The sequence below is a fragment of the Hypanus sabinus genome, chromosome 18 (assembly GCF_030144855.1).
Source record: "Hypanus sabinus isolate sHypSab1 chromosome 18, sHypSab1.hap1, whole genome shotgun sequence".
Classification (NCBI taxonomy): Eukaryota; Metazoa; Chordata; class Chondrichthyes; order Myliobatiformes; family Dasyatidae; genus Hypanus; species Hypanus sabinus.
The window spans coordinates 29067530-29088987 of NC_082723.1; the positions used below are offsets into that span (position 1 = coordinate 29067530).

At 43.4% G+C, this 21458-nt stretch overlaps 1 protein-coding gene across 6 annotated transcripts in view; it reads left to right on the plus strand.

Annotated features, from left to right (window-relative positions):
- Nucleotides 1-6971, plus strand: part of LOC132407438 (DENN domain-containing protein 1A-like) — a 606259-nt gene extending 599288 nt beyond the window's left edge. For all 6 annotated transcript variants that reach the window (XM_059993934.1, XM_059993938.1, XM_059993937.1 and 3 more), the window contains one exon: nucleotides 588-6971. In XM_059993934.1, coding sequence (XP_059849917.1) covers nucleotides 588-1907 — 1320 coding nt within the window. In that variant the 3' untranslated portion in view covers nucleotides 1908-6971. The remainder of the gene's footprint in view (nucleotides 1-587) is intronic.
- Nucleotides 6972-21458: the final 14487 nt, after the last annotated feature.

Consider the following 21458-nt stretch of genomic DNA (forward strand, 5'->3'; position numbering starts at 1 on the left):
AGCCCCTCCTTCTGTCTCTCACACCCCCTCACCTGAGTCCACCAGTCACTTCCATACCAGAGCACCAGTTCAACACACACGAAGTGCTGGAAGAACTCAGCAAGTCACACAGCATTGGTGGAAAGAATAAACAGCCGATGTTTCAAGCTGAGACCCTTCGTCAGGTCTGCAAAGGAAGGGGGAAGATACTGGAATAAGAAGGTGGGATGGGGAAGGAGTACAATCTAGTAGGTGATAGATGGGGTAGGGAGGATGAAGTAGGTAGCTGGGAGGTGATAGGTGGAAAGGTAAAGGGGTGAAGAAGAAAGAATCTGATAGTAGAAGAGAGAGGACCATGGGAGAAAGGAGGAGGAGAGTCAGTGGGAGGTAAGAGGCAGGTGAGGGGAAGAGGTATACCTTGAGATATAGAAGAAGAATTGAGCCATTTGGCCCATCATGTCTGCTCCGCCATTTCATCATGGCTAATGATGCAACCAATTAGGGTTCTCCATATAACTTGTTGGTAGATGTAACCCTCTCAGTGTACTGATTTTGTTTGCAATTCTACATTTTAAAATTACATGTTATGTTTTTTGTTATCTCTGCAGTGGAAGGGAGTGGCTTCATCCGAGAAGAGCAAAGCTCTATCAACAGGACTGCACCACACCCTGCCCCATGCCAAGCTTCGGAGCACTGTCCATGATGACACGGCTCTGGGGGTGAAGCCCATCACCAGCTCGTCACCTGGGAGCATTCACTTTGGGAGTTTCTTCACAGCGATTGACACAGAGACTTTGAACAGAGACGTTCAGTTACCCTCCACGGATCCTCCGCCGGGGGGCTCGGGCAACATCACCATTCCCCGGCCTCAAGGCAAGAGGTCCACGGACAAGGGGATTGTGCTTCCGCCGCCAGCAGCTGTCAGTCGGGGTGCAAAACAGCAGGCCCTTCCTGGACTTGACCAAGTCTCGGCCGTGTTACAGGATAGCTCTAAGCAAGACGTGTCCGTGTCCACTGCTGGTTCAGTGTCCGAACTGTTACAGGAGTCCACAGGAGCTGAGAAGAAATCAGACTTAAGACCATTGAACCTGACCCCTCAGCCTCCATTAAGTTCTTGTGCTACTGATATCCTGAAACCTATCAAAATTGGCAAGGGAGTGGACAGCAGGAACGATCTCTTGAGTCTTTTGGATCCATTGAGTTCCACTTCTGACCTCGACAGGGGCCAGTCTCCAAGTCCCAGCATTTCATTAGCACCTGCATCATCTTTGCCTTCAGCTCCTGCTCCCTTGGCTTTTGCCTCTCCAAGTACTGACCTGGGAATAAGTACCCCACCTGCTTCCCTACAGTTCAGCCAAACTCTGGGATACTCAACCCCCAGCCCTGCACCAGTAGCACCATTTCCCCAACCCCCATCTTATCCGTTTTCCCAGACACTGCCGGCGGCTCTTCACTTCCCTCAGGCCCAGCCTACAGCGACTCACTTCGTGTCTCCTGCAGCTTCTCCCTTTGTTCCAGGCTTCTTGCCGTCGGGTCCCGGATACTTCCAGCCACAGATGCCCCACCGGAACTACTCTGCACCCTCGCTCCATCACCTATATGTACAGCCCACGCCACTGACTCAGTCAGGGACTTTCAGCAAGCAAAGTACAATCTCCTCCACCAGCCTGGGTGGAACAAGCTATGCAAAATCAGCAGGGAGTGTGGCGGATTCCAATTCCGCCGTGGCCAGCAGAGGGAAGAATTTGACTGAGCCACCAATGGTCCCACCAAAGCCTTCGAAAGGTCTGGAAAGAATTCCGCAGCCATGCGACACTGGGGTGGCCGACGATCCATTTGCAATATTGCTTAATGCGACAAAGAAGGAGGCAGCAAGTTCACAAAGTCGAGTAGACCAGCTCAGGAAGAAGTGGGAGACGTTTGACTAATAGCTGACGCGCAGTGTCCCGTCATTAAGTGAACAACGCCAGAGTGTCCATACACTGTGGCCTTTGGATGTCTCATAAAAAAAAATATCACATTGCAAAGAGTACGCTGTACGAGATAATTGTGTATGGTTTCTGTAATAGCCATAGGCAGTGGATCTTGTATCCATTCTAGTTATGGTGAGGTATTGTAACACTATACTTAATCCCTAAGGCAAGTCAACACAACCTCTTCGATATGGTGATTTACTGTGACTTTTGCAGTTTCTTTCCTGCAAAGAAGTACTTCTGCAAAGCTGCCGAAGTTCAACGTGAGATTGGCTTCTTTCGTTACTTTTGATTCCTCTTTCCTTTTGCTTGCTCAGTGATGCCGTTCGATGTGCACACCACTGTCACCATTACTCAGCACAGCGTTTAAATATCTGCATCAGTTATGAAGTACCACGGCGTATATTTGTCAGTGTGGTGATTCCTTTTGCAGCACCTTTCCATTGTAGTGCTCTTGGTCAGACAGTATTTTGATAATTATGTGAGTTATCATGAAATGATTGCTGTATTTATCGGAACATTTCTTAACTATCCTCCCATGACATCAGAGAGTAAACACTAAACTCCTGAACATGAACTTTTTTTCAAAGAATTAATTATGACAAAGTATTGTCTATTTATTGTAACTGTGTGCGCAGAGAAGGCAAGGCAAATCAGTGTTCATACATTTCTCTTCCAGCTCAGTAAAGCTGCTTTAATTCAGGCTTGTTAGTGAAAGATCTTATATTGGTTTTATTGTGGGATAAGTTCGGCATCAAATGATTAATAGAATTTTCAATTTAGGTTTGTTAAAGTATAATCTTCAGCACTGTGTCTAATGTACGGCCACTACTAGTGTTAAGACTAACCAGCAACTTTGACCAAGTATTATAGTGACTGGCATAGCGTGCTCAAATGGAACCAAGATCCTTCTACCGCACTGCCTCTGGGTTTGAGTGATGCACGCCTGTGGCACTGGTGGTTCAAACACAAGCATCAAGCAGAAACATCAGGTGAACCTTCCCCAAGTTATTGTAAATCCTCACAAGGTGCATATATGAACCTTTACCAGGTTTTTGATTCATCCAAGACTACTCATTTCCCTGCTTGATGCATTTTATCAAAACTATCCTCTGATCATAAGAAGTGGTTTTGATGCTTCTTCAAATCCTCCTAAGCCCTGCTTCCTTGTTGGCCTAAGCACATATATATCTCCTTCCAGCTTCTGCAGAGAAGCTTTCCAACGCAGCGGCCAAACATCGACTAACCAGAAAGAAATCTGAAATCATCTTTGCAGGAATCTCTACCAATCTTTGTACCTACTTTGAATTCATGTTAGGATGTTTTACAACCTTTGATGAGGGAATGTATGCTAACACACTTGTGGCTCTGTTTGTAGAAAGCTGTTTTCTATCTACCCAATGTTCATGGACCATCTCTGATGTAATTCTGGTTATACTTTTATAGTACTGAAGGATGAAAAGGGATCAGACGACTAAATTAATATGATCGTGTGTAGTTTAAGCCAGATTTTACCTCTCATACTCTACCTACTTCTATAATGTGCTGGACAATCCCGATGCAGAGCAACATACACGAAACGCTGGAGGAACTCAGCAGGTCAGGCAGCATCTATGGATAGGAATAAATAGTATGTATTTTGGGCCAAAACCCTTCATTATTGAGCCCCAATGAAGGGTCTCAGCCTGAAGCATCAAGTGTTTATTCCCCTCCATAGATGTTGCCTGACTTAATTAGTTCTTCCAGTGTTTCGTGTATGTTGCTCTGAAATTACAGCATTTGCAGAGTCTCTTCTGTTTATCAGTCCAAATGCATTTTGTGTTTGGTTTGGAACCCATTTTGGTTCCTTGTTTTTCCTTGGAAAAGTTAGTTTAGGTCAACTACATTTAAAGCTTATGGGTAACGTGAACTTCTTTAAGGTATCAATGTTTGTGTTTTCATTAAAACCATGATATATAGAATAAGAATTCTGCCCATCAAGTCTGTTCCACAGTGAGGCATGTAATCAATCAAGAACATCATCAAAACCTTTCACAAATAATTGTGGGTCTGATAATCAAGTGGCAAATTTAGTATTTGTAAACTGCCATGTGTGACATTGTCTCTGCAGTAACACACACACATTGCTGCTGTAGCATCATCTGTACAGTAATGTGCACACAGTGCTGGAGGAACTCAACATCTATGGAGGGGAATAAACAGTTGACTTTTCAGTCCAAGACACTTCATCAGGACTGGTGAACAGTCTCAGCCCGCAATGTTGACTGCTGAGTTCTTCCTGCAATTTATATGTGTGTTATTTTGGCAGTTGAGCACCAACACACACAACATTCACACACACACTTTCACACATGCACATGCTCTCTCTCTCACACACACACACACTTTGTCTCACACTCATTCACACACATCTATGTCCACGTAAGGTCCACAGATGGTATACATTTCATTACACAGTCACCACCTACACCCACGTTCATTCTGAGCATGGAGTAAGTGGAGAATGAGAGCATTGGGTGGAGTAAATTGAAAAATGAACAAATTTAAATATTTATCAATATATAAAATGAGCTTCGTAAATAACATAGTTTGAGTTTTTTCAACTGTTAAAGATACTTCTCACCTGCCACCAAGCAAAAGTAATATCTGACTTTTAATATATTTCATTGTTTTTACAATCCACTCAGGAAACCTAGAGTATTTACTGATTAGTCTTGCCTCATTTTAGTGACTGAACTTTCAAATATCGGAAGTGGAATTTTAAGGAGCTCTAATCATGGAACTTGCTCACTAATACTTGGATAACAAGGTACAAATTTCCAAGCTCACGATACAGATTATTGCTGGAGGTTTTGCCTGTGGTGATTTATTTTGCACTGGAAAAGGGTGGCAGCCGACCAACGGCAAGATCGGGAAGTGCTTTCATTGGCGTGGATTCTCTCCATTTGTAAAACTGGCTTGTGCTTACTGCCAAAGTTTGTTATTAGTGCATTTATAGTTTTGTAAGTTTTCTTCTCAAATTTTATTATAAAATAAATATTGCAGCAACACAACTTAAATTAGTGCTGAAGCCACAAAGACTGAGGCGTTACACTACATTTGTTCCTATCCACAGACACTCACAAAAGAAACCTGGCACAACTTTCTAAATAAATAATTAGTTTCACACAACCTTTAAACACACTTAAGATGTAGTAGGTTCAAAATTTCCATATTTACAATAACTGTTACCTTGAGTAATGAAATAACTTCTTTGGAAATCTATCTGAATTAGTCAATGATATTTCAGTGGCTTTTGACAAGACTCTAATGCATTTCCTGAGAATTGCAGTAACTTGTTAATGTGCCTGGAACACTACTGAATGTAAGATAGTGCAGTTTACTGAAACCGAGGTAGTGTGAAGAGAAACACATACAAAATCCTGGAGGAACTTAGCAGGTCAGGCAGTATCTATGAAAACGGATACAGAGTTGGTGTTTCTGGCCGAAGCCCGTCACCAGGACTGGAAAGTAAGGGGGAAGATGCCAGAATAAGAAGGTGGGGGTGGGGGGGGGGGGAGGAGGTAGGAGGATAAACTAGGTGATAGGTGAAGTCGGTGACCACTCTCAGTGGAGGAGCAACACGCGATATTCCATCTAGTGGCCTCCAACCTGATGACATCAACATCGATTTCTCAAACTAATGGTATTTCCCCCCCACCCTCACTTTCCCTCTTCTTTAATTCCCCATTCTGGCCTCTTACCTCTTCTCCTTACCTGCCTATCATGTTCTAGCATCTTCCCTCCCTCCTTTAAAGTCCATATGAAGGGCCTCAGCCTGGAGCATTGACTTCTTGACCTGCTAAATCCCTGCAGCATCTGTGTGCATTGCTCTGGGTTTCCAACATCTGCAAAATCTCTAGTTCTGTAGTATCCAAAGCAGCATTAACACTCATGAATCCGTTACATTTACTAAATCAGTGGCCCACACAATAGGGGTAGCCAGTCTTGGCATTGTGTAATATGATGGCAGGATTCCTGTTTGAGCTTATTCATTGCTTTTACAACTTGGCTGAATAAATGCTGCTAAGTGTTCCAAGTTCCTGGGTATATTGCGACGAGTGTTTCTTTACCAGCAGTGCTTATCTGGTTTTGTCCTATGCATCTATTTCTGGTTTAATATATTTGTCACGAATATGGTGATTGTGTTTTATGTATTGAATTCTATGATGTGTGGCAAAAGCTTTCACTTTGCCCATTAGGAATCTGCTTGATGTATTGGGCAACAGTAACACAGACTTAGTACGTGACCGCAGAGGATTTTCCACAGAGCTCTCATTTAGACTGCCTACAGTTGTAAGTATATGCACAGTGAATTTTAGATAATGTTGATATTAAGCAATAGCTATTAAGTTTTTATTTTTAATTGCAATAATAACACAGCTAGTATTTGTAACCAAGGCCCCAGTGACACTTTATAACTGGTATTAGCAGTTTCCTGTCAAGTATTATGGAAGGCTAATGGTTTACACATTTAGAAATCTGTTATTTTGTTGTAGAATCTTATCAACACTATAATTCTCAATCTTTTTTTTAAATCCATGCAGGAATATAAAATTCATATAATTACATGTTGCCTATAAATTGCCCAAAAGATCTGTTGTTTGAAAAATACAGAAGGCCGGGTTCAGTGAGAGTTGCCATGCTTTTGCCCAGGGCTTTTCTTTGTGCTGCTTTCCAAAACTGGTTGTGTACAGAGATTTCTGCATTTCTATGTCCAAAGACACTGTTTAGTTTCTGAAAAAAAGTGTAGAATCAAAGTATTTAGATAATGGTTCACTGCACACATTACTACGCCCAGCTCCGAGGCAGCTAGGGTGAGATACAGTGCATTATTATTTTTGTGTTCTATTATTGATTATCACTCATACAACTGTGAACAAATGAATTTTGTAATTAATACAGTGAAATGGACTTGTAAGCTGACAGAATGATGCTGAGGGACTTAAAAGTAATAAAATTAATGATTCTCCTGTGTAATTCCTGGGGCTCGGTTCTTCATTATTTACCAGAGATCCGGTGCTAAAGTGTAATGACTCAGTTTACCTGTCAGTCTCCAAAAACACTGTCACACACTGATTGATGTTTATTTATTGTTGTCACTGTACCGAGATAACTCGTACCTTAAGGTTGTCGTAGCCAGGGGTGGTAATGGCGAAAAGCTTCCACTTCCTATTAAATGCTTCCAATGGAATAGATCTCAAAGAACCTTTGACAACTCATGTCCAGCTCCTGGCTTTCACATGTGGCTTAACTACTAAGCCCGGCAGGACCTTCTCCGGACAGGTGCCTTAAAACCTTCACTTTGGGCTTTGTCAACTGTGCTTGGCAGCTCATCTAGGAGAAGGAAGGTGCTGATCTCACACCTCCGAGTGGCTGCACCAACCGATAGGGGAGGCTTTGGGGGTAAAACCCGAGGAAGAATCCCGAGCTGTAGTTTGTAAGGCAGTGGTATGTTGAGTTCAATGCAGACTGTCAACTCCTGTGACACCATTGGTGCCAAACAGCATCAGCCTGCTGTTTCTTTGGACCAGCTGTTCAGTTGCATAGAGAGTGGGCGCCTGCTTGCTGTTCATGTCGTACTGCACTGGCTTGCGCACTGAATTGAAAATCTAGTCAGCTGGGACAAAACATCCATGGTTGACCCTGACCAACGGCATGCCTTATACCGAGATACAGGGACAACTGTTTGCTATCCAGACAGTACACACAAAATACTGGAGGAAATCATCAGCCCAGACGACATCTATGGAAAAGAATAAGCAGCAACATTTCAGATCAAGACTCTTTCAGTCCTGAAGGGAAGGGGTAAAGTCAGAGTAAGAAGGTGGGGGAGGGGAGGAAGAAGTACAAGGTGGCAGGTGATAGGTGAAACTGCGAGGCGCAGAGGGGTGAAGTAAAGAGCTGGGATGTTGATTGGTGAAAGGTAAAGGGCTGGAGGAGGGGGAATCCACTAGGAGAGGATAGAAGGCAAACTCGAGGAAATCTGCAGATGCTGGAAACTCAAGCAACACACTGTGGAACGCAGCAGGTCAGGCAGCACCTATAGGCAGAAGTGCTGTCAACGTTTCGGGCTGAGACCCTTTGTCAGGACTCAGAATATGTTGGTCCTGATGGACCAACTTCCTCTTTCTCCCTCCTTCCCTTTTTTCCATAATCTTCAATCGTCTCCTATCAGATTCCCCCTCCTCCAGCCCTTTATCGCTTTCACCAAGTAACTTCCCAGCTCTTTACTTCAGCCCTCCCCCTCTCCTGGTTTCACCCATCATCGGCTACCTCGTACCTCTTCCTCCCCTCCTCCACCTTCTTACTCTGACTTCTCATCCTTCCCAGTCCTGAAGAAGGGTCTCAGCCCAAAACTTAAACTGTTCATTCTTTTCCTTAGATGTTGACTGGTCTGCCGAGTTCCTCCCGTGTTGCTTTGCAAATCCAGCATCTGCAGATGTTCTCATCTTTGTGCCAGCCAGACAGATTGTGGCATGCAGAAATACACTGAGGTAGTAAAAGGGAAAACAAAATGCAGAATGCCACAGCTACAGAGAAAGTGCAGTGCAGATGGACAAATAAACACGCAAAGGCCACAAAAAGGTAGATTTGGAAATGAAGAGTTCGTCTTTTATCATTATGAAAGTTTGGTTCAAGAGTCTAATAACATGGAGTAGAGGCAGGCCTTGAACGTGGTGACATATGCTCTCTGGCTTTAAGTAATTTCTACCCAAAGAGAGAGTGGAGATGGGAGAATTATTTTTGTTCAACTGCACTCAGTGGTGCTTAATGAGCTGCAGGGGTGGAACCTGGTGTGGTCCTCTGCTGCTGTTGCACATCCATTTCCAGGTTTGGTGAGTTGTGCATTCAGAGATGCTCTTCTGTATATCAGTGTTATAATGCCAATTTGAGTTATTGTCGCCTTCCTGTCAGCTTGAACCAGTCTGGCCGTTTTCCTCTGACTTCTTTCATTAACAAGGCATTTTTTGCCCACAGAACCGCTGCTCACTGGATACCTTTCTGGTTTCTCACACCTTTCTTTTTAAAGTCTAGAGACTGTTGAGCCTGAATACCACAGTTCCTGAGGTGCTCAAACCAGCCATATCTTTCACCAACAATCACTCCACGGTCAAACTCACTTAGATCACATTTCTTCCCCATTCTGATGTTTAGTCAGAATAAAAACTGAGGCTATTGCAGGATTAAAGAAAACCCCAAGACATTCTACAAGTATGTGAAGAGCAAGAGGATAAGACGTGAGAGAATAGGATCAATCAAGTGTGACAGTGGAAAGGTGTGTATGGAACTGGAGGAGGTAGCAGAGGTACTTAATGTATTCTTTGCTTCATTATTCACTATGGAAAATTACCTTGGTGATTGTAGGGATGACTTACAGCAGACTGAAAAGCTTAGGCATATAGACATTAAGAAAGAGGATGTGGAAAGCATAAAGTTGGATAAGTCTCCAGGACTGGATGAGAAGTGCCCCAGCCTACTGTGGGAGGCAAGGGAGGAGATTGCTGAGCCTCTGGCGATGATCTTTGCATCATCAATAGGGATAGGAGAGGTTCCAGAGGATTGGAGGGTTGAAGATGTTGTTCCTTTATTCAAGAAAGGGAATAGAGATAGCCTAGGAAATTATAGACCAGTGAGTCTTCAGTTGTTGGTAAGTTGATGGAAAAGATCCTGAGAGGCAGGATTTATAAACATTTGGAGAGGCATAATATGATTAGGAATAGACAGCATGGCTTTGTCAAAGGCAGGTTGTGCCTTACGAGCTTGATTTGAATTTTTGAGGATGTGACTAAACATGTTGATGAAGGTAGAGCGAGAGATGTGTATATAGATTTCACCAAGGCATTTGATAAGGAGCCCCATGCAAGGCTTATTGAGAAAGTAAGGAGGCATGGGATCCAAGGGGACCTTGCTTTGTTGATCCAGAATTGGCTTGCCCACAGAAGGCAAAGAGTGGTTGTAGATGGGTCATATTCTGTATGAAGGTCGGTGACCAGTGGTGTGCCTCAGGGATCTGTTCTGGGAGCCCTTCTCCTTATGATTTTTATAAATTACCTGGATGAGGAAGTGAAGGGATGGGTTAGTAAATTTGTTGATGACACGAAGGTTGGGGGTGTTGTGGATAGTATGGAGGACTGTCAGAGGTTACAACAGGACATCAATAGGATGCAAAACTGGCCTGAGAAGTGGCAGATGGGGTTCAACCCAGATAAGTGTGAGGTGGTTCATTTTGGTAGGTCAAATATGATGGCAGAATGGAAAGACTCTTGGCAGTGTGGAGGATCAGAGGGATCTTGGGGTTTGAGTCCGTAGGACACTCAAAGCTGCTACGTGTGTTGACTCTGTGGTTGAGAAGGTATATGGTGCATTGGCCTTCAACAACCATTGGATTGAGTTTAAGAGCCGAGAGATAATGTTACAGCTATATTGGACCCTGGTCAGACCCCATTTGGAATTCTGTGCTCAGTTCTGGTCACCTCTATAGGAAGGCTGTGGAAACTATAGAAAGGATGCAGAGGAGGTTTACAAGGATGCTTTCTGGATTGGGGAGAATGCCTTACAAGAATAGGTTGAGTGAACTTGGCCTTTTCTCCTTGGAGTGACGGAGAATGAGAGGTGACCTGATAGAGGTGTATAAGACGATGAGAGACATTGATTGTGTGGATAGTCAGAGGCTTTTTCCCAGGGCTGAAATGGCTAACACGAGAGGGCATAGTTTTAAGCTGCTTGGAGGTAGGTACAGAGGAGATGTCAGGAGTAAGTTTTTTATGCAGGGAGTGGTGAGTGCATGGAATGGACTGCCGGTGGAGGTGGATACGATAGAATCCTGGATAGGAACATGGAGCTTCGAAAAATAGAGAGCTGTGGGTAACACTAGGTAATTTCTAAAGTACGTACATGTTTGGCACAGCATTGTGGGCTGAAGAGCTTGTATTGTGCTGTAGTTTTTCTATGTTTCTATGTTTAATTATTATTTAATTACTTATGGTTTTATATTGCTATATTTCTTCACTATTCTTGGTGCGGCTGTAATGAAACCCAATTTCCCTCGGGGGTCAATAAAGTATGTCAGTCTGTTTCTATTGACCATATCTGCATGCTTTTATGCATTGAGTTGCTTCCACATGATTGGCTAATTAGATATTTGCATTAACAAGCAGGTGTATGGGTATACCTAATAAAAGTGACCACTGAGTCTATACAGAAAAACTGTGAATAAGCACGCATCTAACATGACGGAGTTTCAGCTGTACTGAGGAAATACATCAGAAAGGGATGGAAATCCTAACTTGCTCCTCTCCCATCCATCACAATGCTTTTTAGATCTTTGGTTGTCTGATTTAAAGACTTATTCATGGCTACCACTCACTTTAGGACACGTAAAAGGCAATTTGTTGATCCTGCCCAGAGACCATCTAGGTATTGGTTTCTGGACAAGCTACGTTGGCGCTGGAAGCATGGTGACACTTGTGGGCTGTCCTCGGATTGTGCTGGTTGTTGACACAAATAACGTTAGTCTAATCTGATCCAGTCATGAGTGTAGCAGTAGAAAAGGGGTCAGTGCTGAAGAAAACAAGCCCAATTTTTTACTTCCAGCTGTGGTCTGAGATAGAGCCGCAAGAAATACTTACTGCGTGGTAAACCACCACTCCAGATCGGACCCAGCAGGCATCTCTCATTTCATGTGAACTTGCAGCTGAAATTAATACTCATGCAGACACCTCCCAGCTAATAAGCTGTGCCTGCTACTCATCCCAATCTCATGACCTGCAGTCTATTTAACTCATGTCACATCCATGGTACTTGTCCACTCATTGAACCAACTGGCCTCAACCAGTTGCTCCCAGCCTTCTCTCTCCCTGCCTAAAGTTTACCTTCTTGCTCATTGTGTATAGTTCTCTCTTATTTTGTGCCCTGTTGTCAAAGTTAACATTTAGCACTGAATCGTCTCTGCTTCTCTGCTTTTGTGTCAAGCCTCCTCTACACTTCCTGATGCTCCTGCACTAGGCTCCTGAGGCAAGGCCCAGATGGTAAGTGCTTGCAGGAGGTGGAGTAGCGAGACCCCACCCTCAAGTTGCCTCCTCTCCGAACCTGTGCTGGATCTTTGCCTTCAGTCAGAATTGTAAGGCTTTAAACAATGTTTAAATATCCAGGAAATATTTCAAAACTATTGCAATAAATAATTCAAAAGAAAATAAGTAAGCTAAAGGTATGAAATATTTAGAAATAATTAAAAATTCTGAACCAAAAATAATCAAAGTACAGTATGCCACAGATGGCTATGGAGGACGTCATTGGGTATATTTAAAGTGAAGGTTGATAGGTTCTTGTCTAGTCAGGGTGTCAATGGTTTTGGGGAGATGGCAGGAAAATTAACATTGAAAATAGTCAAATTGTTAAAAAGCAAACATGATAGAGTTTCTTTGGTGTGTTTGTGGATTCACAGTGCTATTAAAAAGAAGTAGCAATTGTATCTGTTTCACCATCATCATGAGTGTGCCACATGGTATAACATAGGTGATCATTGTCTCATGACCATGATTGCTCTTGGTAAATTTTATAAAGAAGTAGTTCACCATTGCCTTCTCCTAGGCAATGTCTTTACAAGACGGGTGACCCCAGCCATTACCAATACTCTTCAGAGATGGTCTGCCTGGCACCAGTGGTCACATAACCAGGACTTGTGATCTGCACCAGCTCGTACAACCATCCACCACCTGATACCATGGCTTCACGTGACCCTGATTGGGGCAGCTGAGCAGGTGTTACACCTTGCCCAAGGGTGGCCTGCAGACTAGCAGAGGGAAGGAGTGACTTACACCTGTTTTGCAGAGATATATTTTCACCCTGCCATCTGCATATGTTTATCAACTTGAAGCAAATAAAAATAATTCTAGCATTGGTACAGAAGCTACTGATTTATTTACTAACACACTATCAGTATTCTGGGGCTGCTGAATAATTTACAAAGTGTTACAGAACTCTGTCATGCAGTCTTCCTGCTTTAGGAAAATGTTACAGTTTGGTTGAGTATAAAAGGAGTGAATACCCTCTGGGAATAATCTCCAAAGCTCGGGGGATCATTCAGCAAACGTTATTTGTAATCTCCTTACCGTGAAACAGGCTGAATCATATTTTGTTTGCTTGTTATAAAAATCGCTGAAGCCTCTACATGTGAAATTCATTCACTGAAAAATCTTTTCCCATTATTAAATGTTTTTGAAAGCATGCATCCTTAAAAAAGTGGCATCCATCATTAAGGACCTCCATCACCCAAGACATGTTCTCTTCTCGTTTCTACCATCAGGGAGGAGGTACAGGAGCCTGAAAACACAACTCAATATTTCAGGAGCAACTTCTTCCCCTTCCACCTGAATGGCCAATGTTCTAGAATGTTACCTCAATATTTTTTGCTCTCTCTTTTGCACTACCAATTTATTTTTTTTAATATTTATTACTATAATTTATAGCTTTTAATATGTTTTTCAATGCATTGCTGCCACAAAAACAACAAATTTCATGACATATGCCAGTGATATTCTGATTCTGATTTCTGTCAGTTAAGAGTGATTGGGTCAGATTTTGTCAAAATGTCACTGTTGTGAAAGGAGTTTGAATTATTTGTATACACCTGCTGCACTAACCAGACTGGAGTTGGTTGGAAGATTCAATGACAATATTTCAAACTCGCTGTCCGCAAGTTTGAAGTATAGAAGTCAAGACCCAAATGGCTGAAGCCCTGAGTCTGTGAGCCTCTGCAAGTCTGTTAGGAATCTCAGAGACCCAGTGTCTGAGAATCTGTGTGTCCACTGGAGCCAAACAAAGGCAGCCTGTCCTCAAGCTAGAGGACAATGTATGTGCATGGGTGGGTAGGTGAGAGGGATGGAGGAATGGGGCTTGTTCTGCAGTTGCTGCTTTATCATTTGCTGTATTCTGTGTTGTTCTGCTGAACATGGTGGACATGCTATGTTGGAGATAGAATGTGTGACAACACCTGTGGGCTGCCCTGACTCATCACAACACAAATGACAACATTTCACTGTATGTTTTGATGCATACGTGATAAACAAATGTATCTGAATCTAAATCTGATGATGTATAACAGAGGCAGCGATAGGCTGGAACAAACGCTACCCCTTCCAGAAACACTGTGGAAAATTCCTGCCCTCAGCTTTGTTGACTGTCAAATCTCCCAAAACGCTCAATATCTCTGAATGCCTTTGATGTCAGAAGAGTTTAGTAACAGGTAACGTTGAAGTAAATTATTGCAATCTAAAGAATGTCTTAATTAAAATCATCTGAAACATTTTAAAAATTGAAGTCATTATTGAAAGCATAAATAATGTTAAAAATCTAACTTACATTATAAACAAAAGATTTTGTCTTTACTGAAAATCTTGAACAACACATACAAAATGCTAGTGGAACTCAGCAACCTGGACAGCATCCATATAGGGGAATGAATAGTTGATGTTTTGGATTAGGACCCTTCATCATTACTGGAAAGGAAGGGGGCAGAAGCCAGAATAAGAAGATGGGAGGAGGGAGAGGAGTCCAAGCCTGCAGGTGAGGGGAAAGGTAGATAGGGGAGGGGGGATGAAGTAAGAAGCTGGGAGGTGGATGGGTGGAAGAGGTACAGGACTAAAGAAGGAATCTGATAGGAGAGGAGAGTGGACCACAGGAGAAAGGGAAGGAGGAATACCTATATTGTTCTTCTGTTGCAGTTGTACATTCTACTTAAAGGAATCAGGAATCTTGGAGCAAAATTCACAGCATAAATGCCCGGATATCCCAGCCAGCTCCTGTGCTGTAGAAAGATGTGATGGGACATCCTGGGAAAGGACGCCACCCAGAAATTGCCAGCAGAGGTACTGGAGCAGAGGAGCGTTTTCGTGTTCTGCTGGTGAGTGTTAACACTGGTGCATATCACAAGTCCTGGTTATACGCCCACTGACACCAGGCAGACAATCTCTGAAGAGTATTGATAATGGCTGGTTTGTAAGGACACTGCCCAGAAGAAGGCAATGGCAAAGCACTTCTGTAGAAAAATCTGCCAAGACCATGATAACCCACATCACATGAATGGCATATAATGATGGTGATGATGTACTAAAAACCTCCATTTCACATGGAGATCAAAGTATCAGACCAGTGTATTGTGGTAGTACAAGGGAAAACAATAACAGAATGCAGAGTAAAGTGTTACAGAGAAGATGCACTGCAGGCAGGTAATAAGGTGCAAGGCCTTGATAGGTAGGTTGTGAGGTCAAAAAGTCTATCTTATTGTGCTAGAGAAGCGTTCTATGGTCTTATATGAGTGGCATAGAATCTGTCCTTGAACCTGGTGGTACATGCTTTTGGGCTTTTGTATCTTCGGCCCAGTACAGGAAGGGGAAGAAGAAAGAATGTTTGGGGTGGGTGGAGTTTTGATGGTGTTTGCTGCTTTACCAAGGAAGTGTGGAGTTTAGGCAGCATGCATGTGGGGCAGGCTGGTTTCAGTAATATGCTGAGCTCTGTTCACAACTCTCTGTAGCTTCTTGCAGTCACAGGCAGAGCAGTTGCTGTAGCAAGCCATGATGCATCTGGATAGGGTGCCTTTGGTCTCAAAGTAAATTTATTATCAAAGTCCATATAAGTCATCATATATAAACTTGAGATTCATTTTCTCGTGGGCATTGCCAGATAATACAAGAAACACAATTGAATCAATGGACTGGAGAGACAACCAATGAGAAAAAGACAACAAACTGAAATACGAAACCAAAGAAAAATAAATAATAATAATAAATAAGCAATAATTATTGAGACATGAGATATGAAGGGTCTTTAAAAATGAATTCATAGGTTGTGGAAATAGTTTAGTGATGGGGTGAGTGAGGTTATCCCCTCTGTTTTGAGTGGTAACAACTGTTCCTGAACCTGGTGGTGTGGGTCCTGAGGCTCCTGTACCTTCTTCCTGATGGCAGTAACGAAAAGAGAGCATGGCCTGGATGTCAGGAATCCTTGATAATGGATGCTGGTTTCCAGCGACAGCACCCCTCGTAGTTGTGCTCAATGGTGGAGAGGGCTTTATGAACTGGACTGTATCCACTACTTGGTGTTTCTATACTAGGCCATGATGTGATCAATCAATATAATTGCCACCACACATCTAATGTAGTTTGTAAAGTTTTAGATGTCATGCTGAATCTTAGGAAACTTCTAAGAAAGTAGAGGTCCTGCCATGCTTTCTTCATGATGGCACTTATATGCTGGACCCAGGATCCTCTAAAATGATAACACCGAGGAATTTCAAGTCGTTGACCCTCTTCACCTCTGATAGCCTGATAGGGAGTGGCTTATGGACCTCTGGTGTTGTCCTCCTGAAATCAATATTCATCTCCCCAGTTTTGCTGACATTGAGTGAGAGGTTGTTGTCATGCCACCACTCAGCCAGATTTTCAGTCTTTCTCCTATATGCTGATTCATCACCGCTTTGATTCATCCAATGACAGTGGTGTCATCAGCAAATTAAATATAGCACTGGGGCTGTGCTTAGCGACACAGTCATAAATGTAAAGTGAGTAGAGAGAGATCTGAGCACACAGCCTTGTGGTGCAGCTGTGCTGATGGTGATTGTGGAGAACACGTTGATGCCAATCCAAACTGGCTGGGGTCTGCAAGTGAGGAAATTGAGATCCAATTGCACAAGGCAGTATTGAGGGCAAGGCCTTGAAGGTTATAGATTGGTTTGGAGGGGGTGATAGTATTGAATGCTGAGCTGTAGTCCATCTGAGCAGTATGATGTATGCATTTTCTCTGTCCAGATGTTCCAAAAGCCAATGAAATTGCATCTTCTGTTGACCTGTTATGACGGCTGGCAAATGGAGTAGATCTACGTTGCTTCTCAGGCAGGAGTTATTATGCTTCATCACTGACCTCTCAAAGCACTTCATCAAAGTGGATGTAAGTGCTACGGGATGATAGTCATTGAGGCAGGTTACCACGTTCTCCTTACCCAATTGTATAATTGAAGCCTGCTTAAAAATCAGGGAAGAAAGAAAGAATACAGTGAATTAGGAAGGAAGCTGAGAGGCAGGACTCCAAGGATAGTAATCTCAGGATTGCAGCCCGTGTCACGCAACACCGAGAATAGGGCATGAGTCACGTGAGGATAGGAACCCGTCCCTTTTGTACAAAAGGGACAGGTTGCCTTTAATCTGAGGGGACCGATAATCTTGTGGGCAGGTTCGCTAGAGCTGTTGGGAGTGGTTTCAACTAATATAGCAGGGGGATGGGAACCAGTGTGACTGAGCTGGGGATGAGCCAGCGGGTTTACAAGTCGATGATGGGTGTAACATGAATGTAAGGACGGACAAGCCAGTGACTGGGTACAAATGCAGACGGAGTAAAGGGTTAAATTGTACCACAGATAAAAGATTCAAAAGGGCGACGAATGTAGGACTGAAGATGCTGTATTTAAATGCACATAGCCTTTGGAATAAAGTGGATGAACTCCTGGCGCAAATAGAGATTGGTTGGTATGACATTATGGGCATCACTAAGTCGTGGATGAAAGAAGGTCATAGTTGGGAGCTTAACGTCATAGGACATACTTTGTATCAAATGGACAGGCAGGAAGGCATAGGCAGTGGTGTGGCTCTGTTGGTAAGAGATGGAACTCAGAAAGAGGTGACATACGGTCAGAGAAGGTTGAATTTTTGTGGGTGGAGTTAGGAAATCGCAAGGGTAAAAAATCCATTATGGGAATCATATATAGGCCTCCAAATAGTAGCCAAGACGTGGGGTTAAGTTTGCAAAGGGAGCTGAAAAAGTCATGTAATAAGGGTAATGACTCCATTGTAATGGGGGATTTCAATATGCAAAAGGATTAGGAAAATCAAGTTGGTATCATATCACATGAGAGGGGATTTGTTGAATGCCTATGAGATGGCTTTTTAGAGCAGTTGTGCTTGAGCCTACTCGGGGAAAGGCTATCTTGGATTGGGTGTTGTGTAATAACCCAGATCTTATGTATAGGAACCTTAGGAGGTGGTGATCATATTATGATTGAATTCATATTGCAATTTGAGAGGGAGAATCTCAAGTCACATGTATAAATATTGCAATGGAAGAAAGGGAATTACACGGGCAGGAGCGAGGAGCTTGTCTGGGTGGATTGGAGGGGGATACTGGTGGGAATGACAACAGGGCAGAGATGGATAAAGTTTCTGGGAATAGTTCCCAGGGTGCAGGATAGATATGTCCTGAAGAAGAAGAAGAAGAAGAAGAAGTACTCAAATGGCAGGGGTAGGCAACCATGGCTGATAAGGGAAGTTAAGGATTGCATAAAAGCCACGGAAAGGGCATATAAGGTAGCAAAAATGGTTAGAAAGTTGGATGATTGGGAAGCTTTTAAAATCCAACAAAAGGCAACTAAAAAAGCTTTAGGAAGGAAAACAATGAAGTATGAAGGCAAATGAGCCAATAATATAAAGCAGGATACCAAATGTTTTTTCAGTTATGTAAAGAGTAAAAGGGAGGTGAGAGTTGATATTGGGCCACTGGAAATGATGTTGGTGAGGTAGTAACAAACAAAGAAATGGCAGATGAACTTGAGTACTTTGCATCAGTTTTCACTGTGGAAGACACTAGCAGTGTGTCAGGGAGCAGGAGTGAGTGTCATCGCTATTACAAGGGAAAGTGCTAGGCCAATGAAAAGGTCTTAAGGCAGATAAGTCATCTGCACCAGATAGACTACACCCCAGAGTTCTGAGACAGGTTGCTGAAGAGAAAACGGATGCATTGGTCATGATTTTTCAAGAATCACTTGATTCTGGCATGGTCCCAGAGGACTGGAAGATTGCAAATGTCACTCCACTCTTTAAGAAGAGAGGATTGCAAAAGAAGGGAAATTATAGGCCAGTTACCCTAACTTCAGTGGTTGGGAAAGTGTTGGGAGTCCATTATTAAGGATGAGGTTTCAAGGTACTTGGAGACTAATGATTAAATAAGTCAAAGTCAGCATGGTTTCTGTAAAGGGAAATTTTGCCTGACAAATTTGTTAGAGTTTTTCAAGGAAGTAACTAGCAAGGTGGACAAAGGAGAGGCAGTGGATGTCATTTACTTGGATTTTCAAAAGGCGTTTGATAAGATGCCACATATGAGGCTGCTTAACAAGATAAAATTCAATGGTATTACAAGAAAGATACTGGCATGGATAGAGGAATGGCTACAGGAGGCAGTGAATGGAAATAAAGGGGGCCTTTTCTGGTTGGCTGCCAGAGACTAGTGGTGCTCCTCAGGGGTCAGTATTGGGACCGTTATGGAAGTGATGTCTTTGTGGCAAAGTTTGCAAATGATACAAAGATAGGTGGAGGGGAAGGTAGTGCTAAGGAAGCAATGCAATTGCAGCAGGATTATAAGAATGGGCAAAAAAGTGGCAGATGAAATACAGTGTTGGGAAATGTATGATAATGCATTTTGGTAAAAGGAACAACAGTGTGGACTATTATCTAAATGGAGAGAAGGTTCAAATCTCAGAGGTGCAGAGGGATTTAGGAGTCCTCGTGCAAGTCTCCCAGAAGGTTAATTCACAAGTTGAGTCTGTGGTAAAGAAAGCAAATACCATGTTGGCATTTATTTCAAGAGGAACAGAATAGAAAAGCAAAGAGATAATGCTGAGCCTTTATGAGACACTGCTGAGGTCGCACTTGGAGTATTGTCAACTGTTTTGGGCCCCATACCTCAGAAAGGATGTGTTGTCATTGGAGAGTCCAGAGGAGGTTCTCGAGGCTGATTCCAGAAATGAAGGAGTTAACATATGAGGAGCATTTGGCAGCTTTACGTCTGTATTCTCTGGAATTTAGAAGAATGTGGGGGATCTCATTGAAACCTACTGAATGTTGAAAGGACTAGATAGGGTGGATGTGGAGAGGATGTTATCTATGGTGGGGGGGTATCCAGAAATAGAGGCCACAGCCTCAAAATCAAGGACGACCTTTTAGAACAGAGGTAAGGAAGTATTTTTTTTTAACCAGAGAGTACTGAATCTGTGGAATGCTCTGCCACAGACTATGGTGGAGGCCAAGTCCGTGGGTATATTTAAGGCAGAAACTGATCATTTCCTGATCAGTCAGGGCACCAAATGATACAGCGAGAAGGCAGGTGTATTGGGTTGAGTGGGATCCCCCACCACCTCTATCCCTCACCAGGCAGGCCTCCAAGCTCTCCATTTCTTCCTGGACACCAGACTCAACCAGTTCTCCTCCACAACCACTCTCCTGCGCCTAGCTCCTCACTCTAAGTAATTTTTCCTTTGGCTCCTCCCACTTTCTTCAAACAAAAGGGGTAGCGATGGACACTCACATGGGTCAGCTATGCCTGCCTGTTTATTGGCTACGTGGAACAGTCTATACTCCAAGCCTACACTGGTGACCGTCCCACACTTTTCCTACACTACATCATTGACTGCATTGGTGCTGCTTCAAGCACCCATGCTGAACTCATTGATTTCATCCACTTTGCCTCCAACTTCCACCCTGCCCTCAAATTCACCTGGTCCATTTTCAATACCTCCCTCCCCTTTCACAATTTCACTGCCTCTAGCTCTGGAAACAGCATATCTACTGATGTCTATATAAACCCATGGACTCTCTCAGCTACCTCAACTATACCTTTTCCCACCCTGTTACCTGTAAAAATGCCATTCTCTTTAATTCCTCTGCCTCCACTGCATCTGCTCTCAGGATGAGGTTTTTCATTCTAGAATGAAGGCGATGTCCTCCTTTTTCAAAGAAAGGGGTCTCCCTTCCTCCACCATCAACACTGCCCTAAACCTCATCTCTTTCATTTCATGTACGGCTTCTCTTTCCCCATCCTCCCGCCACCCTACCAGGAATAGGGTTCCTCTTGTCCTCACCTATCACCCCACCAGCCTCCACGTCCGGCACATAATTACCAAAACTTCTGCCATCTCCAACGAGATCCCACCATCAAGCACATCTTTCCCTTCCCCCCCTCCACCCCTGCACTTTCTACTTTCCGCAGGGATCACTCCCTATGCGACTCCCTTGTCCATTTGTCCCTCCCCACTGATCTCCCTCCTGGTACTTATCCTTGCAAGCAGAACAACCTGATGGCATGAACATCGATTTCTCAAACTTCTGGTAATGCCCCCCCAACCCCCACCTCTCCTTCATCATTTCCCACCCCTTTCACCTCTCTCACTTGATCTCCTTACCTGCACATCGCCTCCCTCTGGTGCTCCTGCCCCTTTTCTGTCTTCCATGGCCTTCTGTCCCTTTGCTTCATCCCCTCCCCCTTCAGGTTTCACCTATCACCTGGTTTTCTTTCCCCCCTCCCTCCATCTTCTGAATCTGCTCCTCAGTTATGCTGATAGGGTCGGCAAGAATCATCAACGGTACTCTTTTCCTAGATGCTGCCTGGCCTGCTGAGTTCCTCCAGCATTTTGTGGATTGGCTGTTA